This window comes from Astyanax mexicanus, chromosome 3 (genome assembly GCF_023375975.1).
Source record: "Astyanax mexicanus isolate ESR-SI-001 chromosome 3, AstMex3_surface, whole genome shotgun sequence".
Lineage (NCBI taxonomy): Eukaryota > Metazoa > Chordata > Actinopteri > Characiformes > Acestrorhamphidae > Astyanax > Astyanax mexicanus.
Window position 1 is genome coordinate 4,893,811 of NC_064410.1, and position 20,386 is coordinate 4,914,196.

General features: G+C 39.1%; 1 protein-coding gene across 5 annotated transcripts in view; it reads right to left on the reverse strand.

Annotated features, from left to right (window-relative positions):
• The window catches only part of brd4 (bromodomain containing 4), a 41,365-nt gene extending 22,000 nt beyond the window's left edge, over window positions 1-19,365 (reverse strand). Inside the window, exons 1-2 of one of the 5 annotated variants that reach the window (XM_007229062.3) lie at window positions 19,276-19,365; window positions 12,815-12,984 (exon numbers count right to left, since the gene is read on the reverse strand). Coding sequence is in view for 3 of the 5 variants with exons in the window: in XM_007229059.4 (XP_007229121.3) it covers window positions 5,638-5,738 (101 nt within the window). In the remaining 2 variants the exon portion in view is untranslated. Of the gene's footprint in view, window positions 1-5,637; window positions 6,372-12,814; window positions 12,985-18,020; window positions 19,214-19,275 lie in introns of those variants that run through there. The other 4 variants (XM_007229061.3, XM_007229059.4, XM_007229060.4 and 1 more) reach the window with 4 other exon arrangements.
• Between the last annotated feature and the right edge of the window lie 1,021 nt (window positions 19,366-20,386).

A 20,386-nucleotide genomic window follows, 5' to 3' on the forward strand; every position in this document is an offset into this window, starting at 1 on the left:
GACTGGTAAAATTCACACAAATTGCACTAGATTATTAGGCACACTGACTATTTTCAGGAAAATAAAAGGATTTTAACTGCGCCTTATATGGTACTGCTTCAAAATAAGAAATATTTGTTACTATTTTATATTATTTATATTTATCTGTTCTAACATGATCTATATATATATATATATATATATATATATATATATATATATATATATATATATATATATATATATATATATATATATATATTAAATGACTAAACAGAAACCAATATCACTGTCACATTAACTTATTAACTAAAATAATATAAAATAAAATAATAAAAACAATAACTAATTTATTTTTTAAAACATTGTACCTATAGACTAATATAAAAAAACAAATCAAGAACTTGATCTGATTTGGCCTCGTGTTCCCCATACTACCGTTTTCAACTACCAACAGCCACACACTGATACAGCACTTCGGATTCGTGCCCTCTCTAAAAGGAACAGTAGGAACTAATACTCCACACTGGAAAATACAGTGCGAATTTCCCAGCAAAAGTCTCCAAAGTTACAAACCAAAACTGTCAATATCAATTGACAATCACTTTGTAAACATGAATAGAGAGAGTCTGCGCTTTCCCTGACAACCACCCTCACTTGCCCTTCAGCGAGGAAACTGATTGTCAGCTCACCCAGCCGTGCTAGAACACAGTGCTCAGGAGGAGTCAGGATGATGAGTGAGTCTCTAAACCCACTCACGACAAATTATTTTTAAAGCTCCCAGTTTTCTCAAAGTGGAACACAGACTACACAAGCTAAAAAAAAAAAAAAAAAGTTTACAACTCAGCTGACTACCAGTGCATCTTCTAGACAGCCATGTCTGACTTGATTCTGGGTATAAAAACTTGATTATGGGTTAAAGGTCATTTTCAAGGAAGCTTCTAAAATCAGAATGAACACAGAAAACAGAGGCATTCAGAGACCCCACACAATCACAACCTGGAGAATCTTTCTGTATGATATGTTTGTATTACATGCTAGCCCTTTGTTTTTTACTCGGAAACGACAACTTTGAAGATGATCCCAATATGAGAGATGATACAGGTTTGGATTATTAAGCAAGGCAGTCCTACATTCATGCATCCTTCCAAATCAACTTCATGTTAAATTCCATCTTCTAAGGGTGCTTTTACATCGATCATGTTTAACCCAGACCTTCCAACTTTTTTTTGTTTGGTCCTCACCAAAAGGACCAAATTCTGGTCAGATAAAAAGATTTTTGGGACTTTTTTGGATGGTTCGGACTTACCAATTAAAGGAAGTTTAAGAAGGCTACTTACACCTATTAACACTTAAGTGAAAAAAAGTTCCAGTGTTGAAATCCAAATTTCCAGTGTGATACTAAACACATGAACCTTGGTTTGGACTTTGAGTAGAGCAACCAACTTTTCTGAGTCGTCACACTTCAAAACACACCCACGGTTGCCTGGTGAATTTAAGTAGGGCAGATATGAACCAGCACTGCAGGACTGAAGCTGTGCGCTCCTGATTTAGCTTCTTTACCTGACTGAGAATATTCAGTTCAATTGGCTCTAGACTTCCAGTTATTCTCGATTTTCAGATTGTACACTGTTGAATAAAGATGTTGTCCACAGTTGAAAAAAAAAAAAAACGGCCTAATAACATCCTCTTTGGGTAAAAACATTATTTTCGTTACTTACTTCAGATGATGCTGTTTTTTATTTGAATGCTTTTTTTATTTTGATTAAATATGTCCAGAGACAGACCACCATCACTTACTTTTTTATTTTACAAAACCGATAAAACCTTGAGTACCGACTAATACCAATCTGATTTTTTTTTTCCCTTTGAAAATGCCTATGCTTTGCAGTGAGCCATTTTTAGCTGAAGCACTTCACTTCAGAAAAGCATCTAAGAGTAGGCTTATGCTCAAATACTCCATGACCCTACATGAGGGGAAGAGGGAGGAGAGAAAAAAAACAGCACATCATCACACAAACAGTGTGTGCTATTTCAGGTTAGGTTTGATACAGGAAGGGATTCATTCATTTTCTTCCCCGCAATATTCAACCCAGCATTCTCTGCTGATACAGTACCACATCTCTTTACACTGTTAACTTTATTTTAAGATATAATAACAGTTAGTTGCACAAGCGCTAGCACAAGCACTATGGACTTTCTTCACAACCATAGTGACAAATAAAGTAACAAATTTGTCACAAACCATATACTGCTCACATTAATGCCAAAAGAACCAGTCATGAACCAGTAGTGGATTGCGATGAAACAATGAACTTTTAAGCTGAACGCTAATTTTTATAGGTCTTTATTGGCCTGATATGCCATCTCTTCCTTAAACACAATGTGTATAAAGAAAATGTATAAAATTAGTGACTATAGCTACTATATTTAAGGTAGAACAGGAGTTGGAGCGCAGATATCAGTACCTGACTCATAACTATATTGCCAAATGTGACTAAAACTCACAGCCACGTTATAAAATCTTTTGTTAAAGTCTTATTAAAAAGAACAACGGTTGCTACTAAAGCAAAATGGAACAGACGCTCTGGATTTCAGGAGAAATGGAAGACAATCTGGAGTGTATTCAATGAAAACAAGATGGTCAGTCACGACTCAGCAGCTACAAAATACGCTCTGTTGGAGTAAGCGCAGTTTATGACTGCCGAGACCAAGGATCGGGTCTTAAACTGATACAAATATATTACACCTGGAAAGACTGGTTGTTTCAAGTCATGTTAAATGGCATGTAGAGCAGAGATTTAAAATAATGGGCATATATGGAAATGACATGATGTAACCTAAATCAGTGTCTATAAAAGCGTCTTGCGTCAGTTTTCTTTTCCCTTAGACTTTTTCTTTGTTTCCCTTCATGTACTACATAATTTTCATCGATCAGATCCCATGTTAACACAACATTGCCTTGTAGCAACTGTCAGATGATGCCCTGTAACAGAAACTAGCCAACCCATGACTCTGAAACACATACCACCTAACTTGTATTCCTATACCAAATACCAGCAAACCTGTGGCCCTGTAGCATGTACCAAAGAACCCACAGACCTGTAAGCTGGTACCAGCCAATTTGTGACCTTACTTGCATCTCAGACCCCTAGCACACACTGTTAAAGCATTCACATTCTGTTTAATTCATATTTGTAGGGTAGCAGTCCCAAAAATTACCTCACAGTTCAGAATAAAATGAAATGGTTTGAGGTTTTAAGTGTAATAAATTAATATCATCCTTCACAGACTACAATTTCTCCTTTCTAATCAAGAAATCCACAGCAGGCCTACTAAATATGTTCTCAGTATTAAAGTTGAAAAAGTCTCCTTGATTTAGTTTGGCAGACAGTATAGTATTAACCTCCTTAAAGTGGCTCATATAAGCACTTCAGTGACTAGCAAAACCAAACAAAGTCATGGTGACAAGACAAATGACACACTCAGTGAAAGTAATAGCACCCCAAAATGCTATTAGAACATAGGTACGTACAATTAGAAATTAGTACACCTTGCATCTGTGGCTTCTGTGATTGTACAGAGAAGTATTATTGGACTGGGAGTAAATACAGCTAGTTTTTAAAACAAACTCACAACAGAGTTCAAAACACGGGTCAAGACTTCCTCCTGTTGCATTTCCTTTGTACTAAACCTCACTAGAGTAACAGTTGACCTCTCACCCCGGCATAAATCATTACAAATGTCTGTGGAATGTTGGTGAGGGAGGAAGTGGAGTCGTGAACTACAAACGGGGAAATCTGGTTCTGCAAGCAGGCTAAACCCAACTACAGCCAGATAAAAAGAAAGCATCAAGTTTAAACCGTTTAACAAAATGGTTGTGTCTAGAGAAAAGTAAACAATTAATCATTAATGTTAAAGGGAACTTCCAACACAAAGAACCCCCATGCTGACACACACACTCTCTCACACACACACACACACACACACACACAAACACACACACACACAGGTAAAGGACAAGGTCGGTTTGTTATTTGCTTGAAAGCATATACATAAATAATAAATGCAACTGCACTGACGAGGCACTGAACACCCCTCCCACAGCCCTCATCCATCTCCCCTTCTCCTGTTTCACACTGCTGTCTCAACACCACTTCTCCAGGGACTTCATCTTCTGAGCTCGGCCTCCGCTGGCACCTCTGCTGCAAACTCTAACAAAGTCAACGATGCTCTGGCGTATGATGCATTAATTTCTGAATCCCTGACACTGTAGTTGATTGCAGTAAAATTCTCACAACAAAGCTCAACACTTGATAGCACATAGGAATATGTATAGACATTTTGTCATGCAGTGCTGTACGTCTCATTCCACGGATATCATCCTCAAAACATAAAAATATGTGATAACTTGAAACTCGTCAGCACTGCTGACAAATGTCCAGTGCAAATGCTGCCTATTATCAGGCAGGCACCGGAATCAGCATGGCATGTGCACCATGTGCCTCTATGTAAAGAACTTTTTCCACCGTCTGCCTGCAACTGTTCCACATGCCTGCGTTCAGTCCAACACTCGTGCAAATCCAACACAAAAATAAGACATACCATTTATTTATAAACATATATTACACTGCCACTCACAAGACTCTGTTATGATTTTCTGTTGAACAGCCTTTATACTTTTTATACCACACCGAAAAATAAAATTAAAATATATATATTCTTTGAGCAATACCACAGAAGAACCACTTGACCTCCATAAAGAACCAGTAAAGACGATCGAAAACATTAAAAAAAAAAGTTCCTTGACATTCACACACACTTCTGTTACAAACATTAAAAATGTGGAATCTTCAATGTTAAAGACTTTTTTTAAATCATGTGATTGTATGTTAGATCTTTTTTCTTCTTATGATAAGAACAAATGCAGTAAAACAGGGCTATGTGCTGTATGTTATCTTGTACATGTTTTTCCAGCTGGTCATTTTTTTTCTATGTATAGATCTTTTGTTTATAAAACACCACTCCCTCAGGTTATGGGAAACTAAAGTAAAAGGAATGGTACTGAGTGCAGAACACAGTCTGTACTTAATGTTCAGTGTGACAGTACTAAGATAAGCTTGAGAGATATGACATAAAACCACAAAGAAGGAAAGTAAGTCAGGCCAAGGAGTCAGAAAACCTTGTGTGAAATACAGTGAATTAAGATGATCTATATATACAGCCACTATAGTCTGTGAGCCGGGTGAGTCTGGACAGGTTTCCAAAACCCTCGCCTGCTTCCACAACAAATATGCCACCCCCTTCTTCCTCTGAAAGCACCCCCTCCCCCAGGCTTACTCACACACCCCCTCTCACACCAGGAGGGTGCCTATTCTAGCTTTTTTTAAATCTTTTTTTGCTAACAATGCCACATTTGGAACACTTGTTTAGAGGCATTCTTGTTCAAAACTACCACAAGGCTAATATGTAATGTTGGGCTAAAGTGCAGAACACTAATGGCTATTGATCAGAACATTGGCAAAGGTCAAAAGATAGTACTAGTAGTAGCTGAGAAGTCAAAGATTATGTTCACCACAGCTTAAATCTGGCTATATTTAGTTAAAAATAATTACGTGAAAAATAAATGTTAGTCACAGAAGAAAAAAAAAAAGTTACCTTTTCACAGCTGCTGAGTAATGTGCAATTTTTTCCAAAAGTGCATCCAGTGTCTGAAAATCCAGCAAATCATTAGACTTGGAATGCATTTTGTAATCCATTTATGAGTTCCTGTCACCAGAAAACGAAACTGAAACACAAAAGAAGGAGGAAAAAAGACGAAGAAGCAGAAAAGTTTAAGTGGACTGCTCTAATCCCAAAACATGAGCTAGCTTTCAGCCCTCCAGTTCCAAGGAATATGTCCCAAGATCCACTGAGCCAAATACATGTTAATCCACAGGAAGTCCACAATAATCCTGAGGGTGAGGGTCTTCGGTCCTTCAAGAAGCTCCCAAAACTTGAGTAGCTTCAGTACAAGGAAGAGAAAGCGTAGAGAGAGCGAGAAACCGAGAGAGAGAGAGAGAGGGGCAGAAGAGGCCTGAAGCCGGCTAGCTGCATTAGCTCTGAGCGCCGGTCTTCTCTCTACCCCCTCCCCCTCTCAGGAGCACAACGGCCCAGTTGCCACAGGCACTTTGCCCCATTGTGTCCCCCTATCAAGGCCTCGTTCGCTCAACACCAGACCGCCCGATAGAGAGAAAGAGAGCGAGAGAAGGAGAGGCGTTAGTGTTGGCTGAGCTTTCAGGAAAAATCCAGAAGCACTTTCGCCCCCCTCTCACTCCCTCTCTCACGTCCACACGAAGCAGCAGCGTGCTCTTACTCAACAGTGAAAATGGCTCTGCCGCTTCCTCATTCAGAACAGACTCTGCCCACACACACACACAGACCCCTCCCTCTGCTCGTTCTCTCTCTGGCGCTCACACACACACACACACACCCTCCCTTCTCATCGCCCATCAATAGCTTGAGGTCTCTCCACCCTCCCTCCATCCCTTCCTGCCTGCCTGCCTCTCTCTAGTCCAAACAGCACACACGCGCACACACACACACACACACACACACACACACACACACACCTTCATCTGCCCAGCCCCCTCCATTCCCTACCACCACTTTGCCCTCACCTCCCCCTCCCCAATTCCTTTCAGGCCGATCATCAGCAGGCCTCCCCCACCAAACCAATGGCTCCCTTATCTGCAGCCGCTCCCCGAGCTCCATGTGCTTACACACACACGTCTAGACTAAGGCGGTACAAAAGACAGCCACGCTGTAGCTTTTTTTTCCCCTTCACCACAGAGCTTGCACATGGAATAAAAAAAGCCTCTAATATATTCAGAATGGAGGGGGGATGCTTCCAGAAAGGGAGGTGACCAGTGGGAGGGTGAATTAGAGGACAAGGCACAAGGCAGTTCCTTATTTATGACGAAGTATCAGTAAATATTCATTGGACACCAATTTGCATGGCACCTGGGCTTAGAAAACATTATACAAAACAAACAGTCAACTGGCCACAAGAGCAATGTTTGGACATGCTGGACATACGCAGCGGTGTACCAGCGTTACAACACCCCAAAGCCACGGTGGTAAACAAACAGTGCTGTCTGTGCCTGTGTCAAGCAATGTCAGGCCATGGTGAAGGAACTTTAGCCATGTTTGCCGTCAGCAGAGGCTCCATGTGCTCTCAGCAAGTGATGAAGTCAGAGCAATCTCTGCCTCGTCACTGGCTGCAGATTATTACAGTTTGAATTATAGACTGATGTATGTGTGTGTGTGAGAGAAAGAGAGATAGCGAGAGGGAGAGACTGAATTATTCTCCCAGAAGACAGCTCTCATCACCTCCCCCTCGTAATCAAGCTGCCATCTGTCTACACAAACACTTCGCACATCATCAAGACACGGCTAATTCTCCTCACTCTCTTGCGGCATGGTTCAGTGAGGGCGTACTGGAGACCACCCCGTCACAAGGCACCTCTCCTAAAAGAGTGGGACAGGAGGAGGAATGCACCGCTAGAGAGAGGGAGGGAGGAAGAGCGGACGACCGCAGTGACCACCAAACTGCAGCGTGAGAGCCAAAGAACATGCTGTTGTAATTAGCAACGGGGGCGTGCGTGAGAATAAGCGCCACCAAATTGAACAAGTGGTACCCTGGGGGACTACACATTTACTCCCGCTAAACAGATAATCCTCTATACTGCAAGTGCCCACACTCACTGGCAGAGTAAGCAACCGCAAAAGCAAGCCAATCGCAGTGAAAAATTAAGGGAGGATTAAGAAATATTACCACTTGCTAAACAAATTCATCAAAAGCGGAACTGGACCTAATTCTGAGGAAACCTGATCAGATTTTATCGCTCTGAAAGGGGGACAAGTAATAAATCCATCCTCTGCATGGGCTTTAGCGAAACTAATAATACAAAGCAGATACTCACACATAATCAGCAATTACCACCTACTCAGGCAGGAGCATAAGGAAATCTGTGCCCTGTTGTGTTATATTTTCTTTAGGGAGTGACCGTTAACCGAGGAGAATAAGGATAAGAATTACAGCCAAACTAGGGTTTAGCCACCTCTAGATCACATCAGGAGAGAGATGTAAATAACACAGTCAGTCTTTTACATCCCTCATCTGCTTGGTCCCCAAAACACAGTAAGTTGTCGCACACACATGCACACTTTGAGGCAAAAAAATTAAATTAAGCAAAGTAAAGTAAAATAATTCACTTGGGATGCAAAACATGGGTGATAACACTGTTTGCTAGTCCAATATCCATGTGAAGGCAATAAAATAAGACACCAAATTCATTGATGATTTTAAGCTTTAATTTAAGGTTTTTCCCCATAAATTTTTTGGATGCACTCATCTTTTGCAGGCTTAAAAGCACTTTTTTTGAGCAAGTTTACTGTAGACAGCCTGCAGCATTAAGAGCTCCCCGCTCTTTCGCTGTATGTGGGCAATTTAATCGCATTTGGCTATTATTTAAGTAATTCAAGCTGATAAAAATATGCTTAAATCATACAACACCCAGAAATACTATAAGTGCCACATACTTTCCTCTACAAACCAATGTCCGTTTAGCAGGTCAACCCTGATTACGTTACCACACCTGGGCAAATGCCCTGTTAAAAGGGAGGAGACGCTGACCTTTCACCTCAACCCTAAATGACCCATGATTATAGCTTTGGCCAGCTCTAGCTCACCTCATCCGTAAGTCTATAACTGTCAATATAAAAATAAAACTGGCAGCTAGATTGAGGCATGTTTTCAGGTACAGTTTCTCTTTCATTACATATGTAATCACAAGCCTTTTATAAATAAACACACATGCACACACTCAAAGGGATCAAGCCAATCAGGCCCTGCGCCCGATACACGTGCCATATGCATTTCTCACAGACAATACAGCAGCTGCCAGAGTGACAAAGAGGCAGCCTGGACCCAGAGAGAGAACCTAGAAAAACCCATGCCGGCACTGCCATTTGGAGAGGTTGGGGGAGGTTGGGGGTGGCAGCCATAGAGGAGTCTTGCAGGGAGATGGAGGATGGAGTGGAATGGGGTTGGGGGGGGGGGGGGTAGTAGGCAGCAGCACAGGAAGAAAATAACTCTGTGCAAGGAAGCGCCTTTAGACTTCTGAAGCCATTAATCATCCAAGCATTTGAGCAGCCAGAGCCATCAAGGACCTGGCTGGAGAAGAACAGAGGCAAGCAATCCAGTGTGTGTGTGTGTGTGTGTGTGTGTGTGTGTGTGTGAGAGAGAGTATAAAAACACACATAGGCGCATGCATGCACGCACGCACACACAGAATCGTCTCCAGGTAAAGGAAAGGGATATTGGATAGTAGCAGGTGAGGGTGAGCTAATGAATAAAAAGGAGAAGTACAGAAGCCAAAAAAGGAAGAGCCACAAAGCCTTTTCATCTGCTCAATCCATCCATTCATTCATTCATTCCACTCCTGAAATAAAGAGAAACTCACTTCTCGTCCCATCTGCTTCCAACATAACCCCCAACACACACACACGCACGCACACACCTACCCCTCCCATCTGTCGTCTGAATAAGTGTCCTGGGATGACACAGAAGTCACACACTGGCACAGTGGCGCACCAGTAGACACCCCTCTTAGCCACCCTCTGTATCTCCAGGGCCTTTACAGAGTCTACTGTACAAACGTCCCTCATCAATCCAAGCAACCGACCAATCAGGGTTAGGGCTATCTAGTTTCATCACAAAAAGCAGGATCAGGAAGCTCTTTAAGGCTACATTATCACAGCAGGTAACATAGGCTCAAATTATTTTTTTTTTTAGTCTTTTTACACTAGCCTTTTAAATGTAACCCTTTTTAAACAGTCGTCTGAGCGGTTCACATTGCTAAACTGACATGCATCTGCAAGATAGCAACGCATCTTGTCATTTTCTCAGCCTAATAACTCAACAAATGAAACAACATATCAGCATAAAGTATATAAAAATGGCAAGAATAAGCTATAAAGAAATCCTACCATTTCTAAAAATTGCAGCATCATCGCTTTTCAGTGAGGATCCATGATTAATCCATTGTGAAAAACACTCAATAATAAGTGCTCCATTAAAGTTTCTCTCAAAGTAAATTTCTGTGACTCGTTTACTGCTTTTTTCAAGTTTCATGTTTGATTGATCTTTGCATTAATTACTGATGTTTTAAGTTTTTGCCTTGGTATCCATATTGAGATGGTTATTCAGGTATCATATCACAAGTCAATTTTAGAATTGTAACAATACAGCACAATTCTGAACCCATTCTGATACACAACTGCAGGTACAGATTACAAATTTAAATGCATACCCAATAACTTCATTATAACAGATTATAGCTGGGCTGTAAATGCATCAGGTCTTTCTCATTTTTCCACTGAAGACAGCATGTTGGCTGGCATGAACATCTATTGCTCTCAGGTAAAGTCTCTGTAGGTGCTGAATAAACAGATTAATTATACAACAGCCATACTGCCACCCTCTCAATAAACTGGATTTACTGTGATTATTTTCAGGGTTTTTTTTAGACTAAAATATCTCCAAACAAACATTTCAATCAAAACAACAGCTAATGTTACCAACTTTCTCAATTACAGACTTAAGCTCCTCACCTGGTTGCCACCACACATGCTTGACACCATTTTGACCAAATAAGTTTATCTTGGTCTCATCAGACCACAGGAAATGGTTCCAAAATCCATGTCCTTAGTGCGCTTCCAAACTGTTTTCAGGCTTTCTTGTGCATCATCTTCCTTCTTGGGCAACAGTCATGCAGAACCCAACCTCTTTACCTCTGCAGTAATGCTAGTATTAAAAAGCAAACCTCTGGATATGACTCTGAGCATGTGCATGTGGTGCTGCCAGTTCTGAGAGAAACCTGTTCTGTTAAACCTCTGTATGCCACCATGCTGCAGTTTCAGAGCATTGGCAATCTTCTGATAGCCTAGGCCATCTTTATTTAGAGCAACAATTTTTTTTTCAGGTTTTCTGAGAGTTATTTGCCATGAGGTGCCAGGTTGAACTTCAAGTGACCAGTATGAGAACAAAAACACCAAATTTAACAGCGTTTCTCTCCATTCACACCCAAGAGGGAAAATGGCTAATTGGGCTCACTTTGTTGCCAGCAGTTTAGAAATTATTGACACTGTGTCAAGTCCCTGTGAGAACACTGCAAATTTTACTCAGTTATTCAAGCTGTACACTGACTACTTTACTTTGTATCAAAGTGTCATACCTTCAGTGTTGTCCCATGACAAAGTATAATATAATATTTGCAAAAATGTGAGGGGTGTACTAACTTGAGACACTATAAGATTTAATTTTAAAGCATTAAACAAATAATATAGTCCGAAAATTTTTTTTTTTCCACTAAATCAGCCTTATTTGTTATCTAATTACTTAATTACCAATGTTACACCCTTCTCCAATTAGCCTCTATCATACTGATGACAAAATTCCAAAAACAAAGCTTCAGACTACTAGACAGTATGGGTTGTTTCAGGGCATACTCTGCTTCCTGAAACTGAAACTGAAATCCTCCCCCCTGCACAACGCCTTTTAACTCCAATCAGCTGTATAACACATCAGCTAATATTATAAATCAAGCATGCCATTTGATGTAGTGTGTAAAACTGTAGAGTGAAATGTGAAGCATTTACCTTCCTACATTTGCAATACCTTTACAAATTGTGAATTATGCAGGACTGATTATATTGCAATGATGCATGATTCATGAAACACACCAAGACTAAAGCTCTGCGAATTTTAAATATACTGAACTGAATTACCGGTTCTGTCTTTAGTTAAAGAAGAATATCTAAATAATTTTAATTCTGTGGATACTCCCTTTTTTGATCGCTTAGACACACTGAGGTTCCTTCAGTTTTATATGACATATAGCTTGAGATTACTTTGGAACACTTACTTTGGAGTACTGGTATAAAAAAGTAAATAGAACACCATATTTTACTAGACTACCCAACTACGTAAAGGGATTATAAATAAACCCCAAAGTTTGGAAAGGTAGCAGGTTTCCAGGAAAGTAGAGTAAGTAATGGATAGGATGAGTGGAGTGTGGCCACTGATCAATAAGGGTATGTGTATGGAAATACACTGAACGTGCTAATATTTAGATTTTGCTGTTAACACACTACACCACTATAATACACTAACACACTATACCAACTACTTTAAAAAAGACTATATAACATTAAGAGCTACAAACTGTAAGATACGCAAATGTCTGATCAGTTAAATAAAACCTATATAAACGTACATATATATTTTTTTACCCCCAGCAGTACTGTACTAACCAGCTTTCACTGTTGTTTGTCCTGGAGTTCAACAGCTTTTAATGTGGTCTATCCCACAAAGATAAGTACATTTCATGGTGAGGCATTGCAGAATACTATAGAAGCCCTGCATGAACACACATTATCAAGCTTGCCCAAAAAGTTTAATGTAGCAACCAAACATATTAAAAAAATCTCTGATATAATATCTATCCCTGATGTTCTACTTTTATTCTTAATTTATCAGAATATTTTTTGTGTGTGTGAACAGTAGCTTTCTTCTTTTTACAACCCATCTCACTGAGGATAATCAGTTATTCAAACTGAGCATCACCGAACAGCTTTTAAGTGTAACTGGTTGCACTTGTTCTCATTTGGAAATTGTACAATTAATGGTTGCATAGTTACACAATAAATAATGCTGAATAAGTCTTCACAAGAACATTAACACACATCAAAAGAGGGGTGAAACAAAGAACAAGTTATGTGCTTGACTTACAGTTTAAGCTCTCGTGCGTAGAGTCCCTCCCCTCCCTATCTGAGAGCGCACATCATCCCCAGCAGCACTCAGCAGAGGAGCTGCTCTCGCCAGACACAGAGAAACGTCAGCAGATCTGAAGCAGGACGGCGGGATCTTCACTATCTCGCACGCTCAAAAATGGGCGATGACTGAAGATATGGGAAAAAGAGAATGCATTTAGAACACTTTTCACTTTATGGTCAGTTTCTCAGTCAGAATAAAATATATTCTTGAGCCCTATCCAGACAGGATTAGTTTCTCAGGGGGGTCCTGGGGTAATTTTCTCTTTTATGGTGGGGGGGGGGGGGGGTACTCTGTAATTTTACTCCTGTCCAGAACAACCATGTATGTGTTTTTCTCAGACATCCTCTCCAGTAATTTTATTCCTATCCGGATGCACATCTCATAGTCACCTCGCATTTAATAAAATAGCTATTTGTTCACTGCTATGCTCCGTAATTACACTTCGGTGCACGTTTCCACAGAGATACACGCAAACCCAACAACTGTGGAAATGGAGGAGATACTGAACGCGAGGTCATGTGACAGAGAAAGCCAAAAAAAAAAACTCACTGGTCCTCCTGTTTTTTTCAATTGCAGTCCAGAAGCAAGAGTTTTATCACTGAGAAGAAGTGTGAAGTATTTTTTACAGACGTGCCCCTGAGAAACAAATCCCATGTGGATAAGGCGTTTGACTACAAAGCACATTGAATGGAATTGATTTTTTTTTTTTACTTAAAGTAAAATCAGGACTAGGACTAGGCTTAATCTAGGTAACTGACCCCAAGAACCAAAACAAACTAGAGCTTCACAAAATCTAAATGTCAGTATTGTCAACGTGATGTGCACATCCTGCAATAGCACATTCCGCAATACAACTCTTAATTCATCATGTGCTACATTATTGACTTCTTGTGAAATCTTTTTTTTTTATACGGCAATATTTATATCATAGTGTCTCTTTTCCTATATCACATAGACCTAGAATAAATCATAGGCTTTTGAACAATATTGAAAGTGAAAGGTCATAAATGCAAGCAGCCAGACATTTCAATGCCACTGACAACGAACTGAAACTAACCAAAACACTGACAGTTTAGTGCGTCACTCGCAGGGCCATTTAACAGATTAAAATAGTCTGTCTTTTCTTTTCTAAAAGCACAGACATACAGCAAAGCTGCTTCTAAAAGCAGTATTTGACGCTTGTAGGACGTACAGTCAGAGTCAACAAAAGACAACAGAAACAAATTCACAAATTGTGTCAAAACTATTTAAAAAAGTTAAAATAAAAACACTATAAAATAACAAGTCACTTGAATTGACTTGAAGTGAAAATGAGACTGCGTAGAACAGTCGTAGTTACATTACATATGCTATTTGTACTCAATGAAAAGGGAACGCCACAACTTCACCACTACAGACCACATTAAGTCTATTTACCACATTAAAGTGTATGTGTAGGTCTACACACACACCTCAGAAATACACACGCATTATACAGCACCTGACTGAACATCTGTAGGCTGGTAAACAAGTTGTATTTTCAATAAACAAATAAACTGTCACATCTGCTGTTTTCACCTGGACAAAGATGTGAAAAAAATAGGTGGTTAAAATGACCTCTACTTAACTATATTATTTATTACTTAAGGTGATTGCAATTTCAGATAGAAACTCAAAATACAGATTAATAAAAATACATATATTATATGACACTGTACTTTTAACACAATTAGGTTATATTTTAATCTAGATGTACATTAAATCAAAGGTTACTATCTCTGCAAAATACAGAAACGTACAGAAGCAACCAATTTCTCTGATTATTTCTCTCCACCCGTTTCTACTTGTTCCTGCACACACACTCATTCAGAGGTTACATCCACAATTAGTCAAAACATGGAGTCACCATGGAAACTGAACTTTTTAGTCTACCAAGAGAATTTCTGGGGTGAAAAACTACCAGCCATCCAACGCAACATATGCTAACGTTAATATTAGGGTTACACAATATTGTAAAAACTGAAATTGCAAGTGCGATAAATGTTGTGATAGTAGAAAAAACTGGCTGTTTGTTTTATAACTTAACATGACAATATCAAAAAGGCATCCTGTGTTTGTAGACTTAAGTAAAATAAATTATTTCATATCAATTTCATATAAACTGCCATGCTGGTAGACATATGATGAAAAATAAAGAACAGTGCAAATTTTCCTTTCACACCAAACAGCATGTAACTGCGATGTGACTGATGTGCACAGTGCAAAAACAATATACACTTATTTATATATATATATATATAAAAAAGAATAGACCACCTAAAATGATGAGTTTCTTTGATTTCACCAAACTGAAAACCTACGGAATATATTTAAGAGGAAGATGGATGATCACAAGCCATCAAACCAAGCTGAACTGCTTAAATTCTGTGCACCAGGAGTGGCATGAAGTTATCCAAAAGCAGCATGTAAGACTGGTGTAGGAAAACATGCCAAGCTGCATGAAAACTGTGATTATTCCAACAAATATTGATTTCTGATCTCTTAAAACTTTATGAATATTAATACTTGTTTTCTGTGCATTATTTAAGATCTGCATCTTTTTTGTTATTTCAGCCATTTCTCATTTTCTGCAAATAAATGATCTAAATGGCAATAATTCTATTTGGAATTTGGGAGAAATACCTACAAATACCAAAATCAGAGAAACTGATTCAGATACTGAAGTGGTCTCTTATTTTTTTAGAGCTGTATTGTGCAGCCTATATATAAAATAAAACGTATCTGCCCAACTTAAAATAAGTGAGCGAACAAGGCTGTAGAAAAAGTCACAGTGTAACCAATTTAATGTAATGGAACAATATTGGTCTGCTACTGCTGACCTTATGACCTCTATCAGCTCCCACCACAACTTATAACTGCTGCAATCTGCATGCACTTTGCACTGTGTTATAGCTATGTACACATTCACATCCAATGAGCAGAAGAAGACACTCAGGCTGCACATTGACCAGATAGATACAGCACATGGTCCTGCCACTACTACTGCAGATATATTAGTGAGTGTAAAGTGACAGCTTGGAAATAAACACATTAATTTAACAACCACCGTAAAAGACACAATAACAGCAAAATAAACAAATTCAGGCTTCAAGAGTACTGCTGACAACAACAGGCCTGGTATTTATTTATACCCATTGCAACACTACACAGTATCAAAAACAGGTAAGCAAGCCTATCCAAGTTAACTAACTAAACATCTACTAAGACAGGGTTGTTCAGGGCTGATACTTTGAATCTGAAGTGCATAGAGACCAACATCTCCAAACCCCAAGAACGGAAATGAAGACTTCCAGTGTGCTAATCCTAATCATCTAGTCATCTAAATTCACCTTCATGCTTCAACATAAAAGCACGGCCTTCCCCATAGCAGACTGGGCTTCGATTCTCTGGTAAATCAAGTTTACAACACAAAAATTTCTTTCCCAACTCTACAAGTCTACTGCAAGTCAACAAGTACAAAAACATCAGTGAAACACCATAAGTGTCAAGATATTAACGTAACCAGCCCTAGTCTGACTAATAAGGTCTACCCTGTATGCCCTGCTGGTTTCAGTTGTAAACAAGCCAAGCCTTAACATACACACCTAAGATGTTATACAAGAAGGAAGTAAACAGAAACACAATAACTCAAAGCAATGTGAATTAATACCATTTACATGAATATGACAAGGCCTGGCTTGTGATCACCACATGTGGACTTTTTAAAAGCAGGCCTTTAAAACAGTAACAGCATGGGGGTAAGGGGGGGAGAGAAGTGTGGAAGGAAAACAAAACTATCAAGGACATTAACAGCCAGCAAGCTACTTAAGAGAGGTACAACAGTGAGCTGATGTTTCCCTCTTTATTGTCGGGTACTTTATTAGAAGTAAGCAGTGCTAAGTAAACTTAGTCTGTACATCTTACTTAAACATGCAGTTAGGGCAGCTGAGGTCAGCCAATACAGACAGCACCATTTCACAGCAGATCTAATAATTTAATATAAGTAAACCTTTAATGTCATCTGGCAGAGCCACAGTGTTTCATGTTTGTAGGTCCTAAAGTGAGGGTCTGTTTAGCTAAGGAACTGACACCAGCAATACAGTACTAACAAAGTTTTTTTTCACAAATTAAATATCTATTAGAAACTCTCATTTCAGATGCCAGTTGTTATTAAGTCATTCCGATGACTCATATAATAACCAGGATGACATCTATAACGTAATTGTGCTCAATCATATATTAGCATCACTTTCACTTATACAAAATTAAGTGTTCACTAGTAAAAACATCTGCTATAGATAAATATAAACACAATTTACTAACAAAAACGTTTCAATATCCGCAAATGATTACAAGACAAAACTTTTGTAGATACCTAAAACAATATTAGACACCTAAATTACAAAACTTTTTAGCTACTGGTCAGAATTTACATCACATATGTTTTTTTATTTAACAGTCAGAATTACAGTGGAATTATGTGCAATTACAAGTTTCAAATTTTACTAAGAATAAATAATAGATAGTAAACGTAGATATTTGCAACATATGACTAGTCAAAGTTAGCAACTTACTAAATTATAGAAATTTAACCTATGTATTGAATATGACTAAGCACAAAGATGTTATAGCTAGCTCAGTAGTTAGATATTATACTATCCCTAGTGAACATTCCATAGCTAGCTAATTAATAACATGATTCTTATTAGTATTTAGTAGAAACTGGGTTGTGACTGGTGTATATTTGGTGTTATTTTAGGGTATAACTGATTGCCACAGCTGGGTTTAGCTAGCTGGGTTTTTTTTGTTGACAGTGTTTTTGCAGCGCACAGCGTGAACAGCGACGTTTCTCGTCTAAGCACTGTTATTAAACTGTATAAACGGGTTTAATAAACGCCCAGAGTCCTGGTGATATTGTGAAGATGATGATGATGCTGATAATAATCTAGTATTAGAGGTGGTTGTTTATTTATTTATCTGGTGACAGTAAGGGATGCTGCTGCTGCTGAATGATGCTGCTCAATCGCAGCAAACCGAAAGCTCAGGCGAATAAGCTAAGCTAGCGGTTAGCTAACGCTTCTAACCTAGCAAGCCGGCTAGAAGTTTGAGACCAAAACAAGAAACAAACGACTCCTAAAGTCACCTTTAAGCTCAAACGCAGTCTTGAGGTGAAAGTGGACGCGAAGTGGGGGTTAATTAGTCTTTTTGTGTCCCCAATAAGGGCGAAAACGACGTTTCTCCAGTCCTCCGGGGCAAGCGCACAAAATGGCGACTCGGCGCAGCTCGGACTCCTTATTTTGAAGCCTCGGCGGCGTTTCTGGCCTCGCCGTTCATCTCTCTCAACTTACTTCCAAAATATGGGAAGCTGGCTGCGACAAAAACGATGTTACGCGTCAGGAAAAGGTGTTAAAACTGCTATAACCTCGCTGCGTGTCCTCTCTTTTGCCTGGAAAAAAACAGGGCTATGCTATCCGACCCGCACCAAAGCGGCTGGCTAACGTTATAGTTAGCCGGGCTACGCTGCGAGCGTACGTCTTTGCGCTTAACGGTTTTGAGAATACGAACCTGACGTCCCCTGACCTGTCACACACAGCACGGCGAGAATTATAGTTAGCTTAGCTAGTTAACTAGTTAGCTACGCTCTCTAGTTAGCTTACTATATACGTAAAAATACTAAAGTGTCTAAATATTAACTGTTACCTCTAAAAATAAACGAAACAATAACGCTAGCTAGTTAAGGTATCCTAACCAGCTTTATTACAAACGACTAGCTAGTTACACCGTACACACAGCTAACGTTACGCCAGCTAACGCTAGCCTGCGCATTATTCCTGCAGAAAACTACGTAGAGTCTCCCCGTCTCCGCATTCCCGAAACAGACACGTGAGATTTCACGCGGTAACGCCACCGCGCTCACACAAGCTTGCGCAACCAACGTGTTAGCTATGTACGCTTTCACGAGACCAACGCACACGAAGTTGCGTACACGCCGTTCCTGCATACGCCCCGCTGAAAATGGCCAGGCTGCTAAAGCTAGCTAATAAAAACAAGCTGCCTTCCACAGCAGCTTAGCTAGCCTAGCTAAACACAGCGGCACTGGGCTCCAGTCTCTCAGCACGCTCTCCACCAACAACAGGAGCATTAGCTACCAGCTAGCGCTACCAGTTTTCTATTTGTAGCCTTAGCTAACTTAACTAACTAACACATTTGCGCATCCCCACCACCGCCAAGGCCTCTCTCCAGTCTCCTTACCGACACGATGACTCAAAATACTGACTCACAGGCTACGCAAAGTCCCCCCGAATCACAGCAGCACCGCCGCCCGAGCGCTGCCCTCGCCGCGGGGCTTTCAGCGCAAATCTCGCACCAAACGACACACGGATACGCCGTTTATTTACCTTGTTTCGGGCGCTTGTCAGGGGCACCGCGCGCTCTTTCTCTTTTTTTCCTTCCCAGAATCCAGAACAAACAGCTCTTAGACGTCGGTGACGTCATGCGCGCGCTGCACGCACGGAGCGTAGGAGCAGCAGCAGCAGCTCTGTCAGAGTAGAGGAGCTAGATTAGCTAGTTAAATCCATCCAAATAATATTAATAATAATAACAATTGTTAGTAAAATATGTTATCTATAAACTAAGTGAATCTTTAAAAAATAATCCCGATATACTGTTAAAAAAACACCCAAATTAATTAATTTTTGAACACATTACGGCAGTTGAACTATGTTTAAAATGTATTTATTAGACATTTTTTTTGTTTAAGTAAAATTTAACAATGTTTTTCATTTGCTCTAAAACTGAGAAAATAATTGATTAAATACATATCATTATTAGTGTAATAATGTTTATTTTATTTGTTCGGTATCTTTATACAATTGTTATAAACATCTTTATTTTTGTGTCATGTAAGTTGATACGTTCTTTTTAAAGCTTATGTAAGTGTATACTTTCTTTTATACTTTTTTTTTAAATGCTTATTAAATGAGTTGTTACTGTGAACTACCTAAAGCTGTACTGTAACTTCTCAAGTCACTGGTTGTGACTTATCTTTTTGACAATTAATAATAATAATAATAAATATAAACATTAAAAAAAAATCACTTCATTAAAAAAATAAAGGTATAGGTAAAAAACTAAAATATACCGAACAACAAAAAATAAAAAAAATATAATGAATACATTACATTACCTAAATTATAATAATATTTTTTTTAAATTAATCATTACTTTTTACAATTTTACGTAACAGCAATGTGGGCTACATCTAAAAGAAATTCTCATCATACTAAAGCAAAATTGCCCATATTGCGACACCGTGTGGTAAGAAGGGAAACAACGGTTTATATGGTAGTGCTTTGTGGTGAAAGAGGTCAAATGAAAACATTTTTGTTTATTAATTATACACACATCCATACCAGTCAAAAGTTTGCACACACTGTCCCATTCAATGTTTAATTAAATCTAATTTAATTATAATTGTATATTATATATATAATGTGATAATGTCATTAT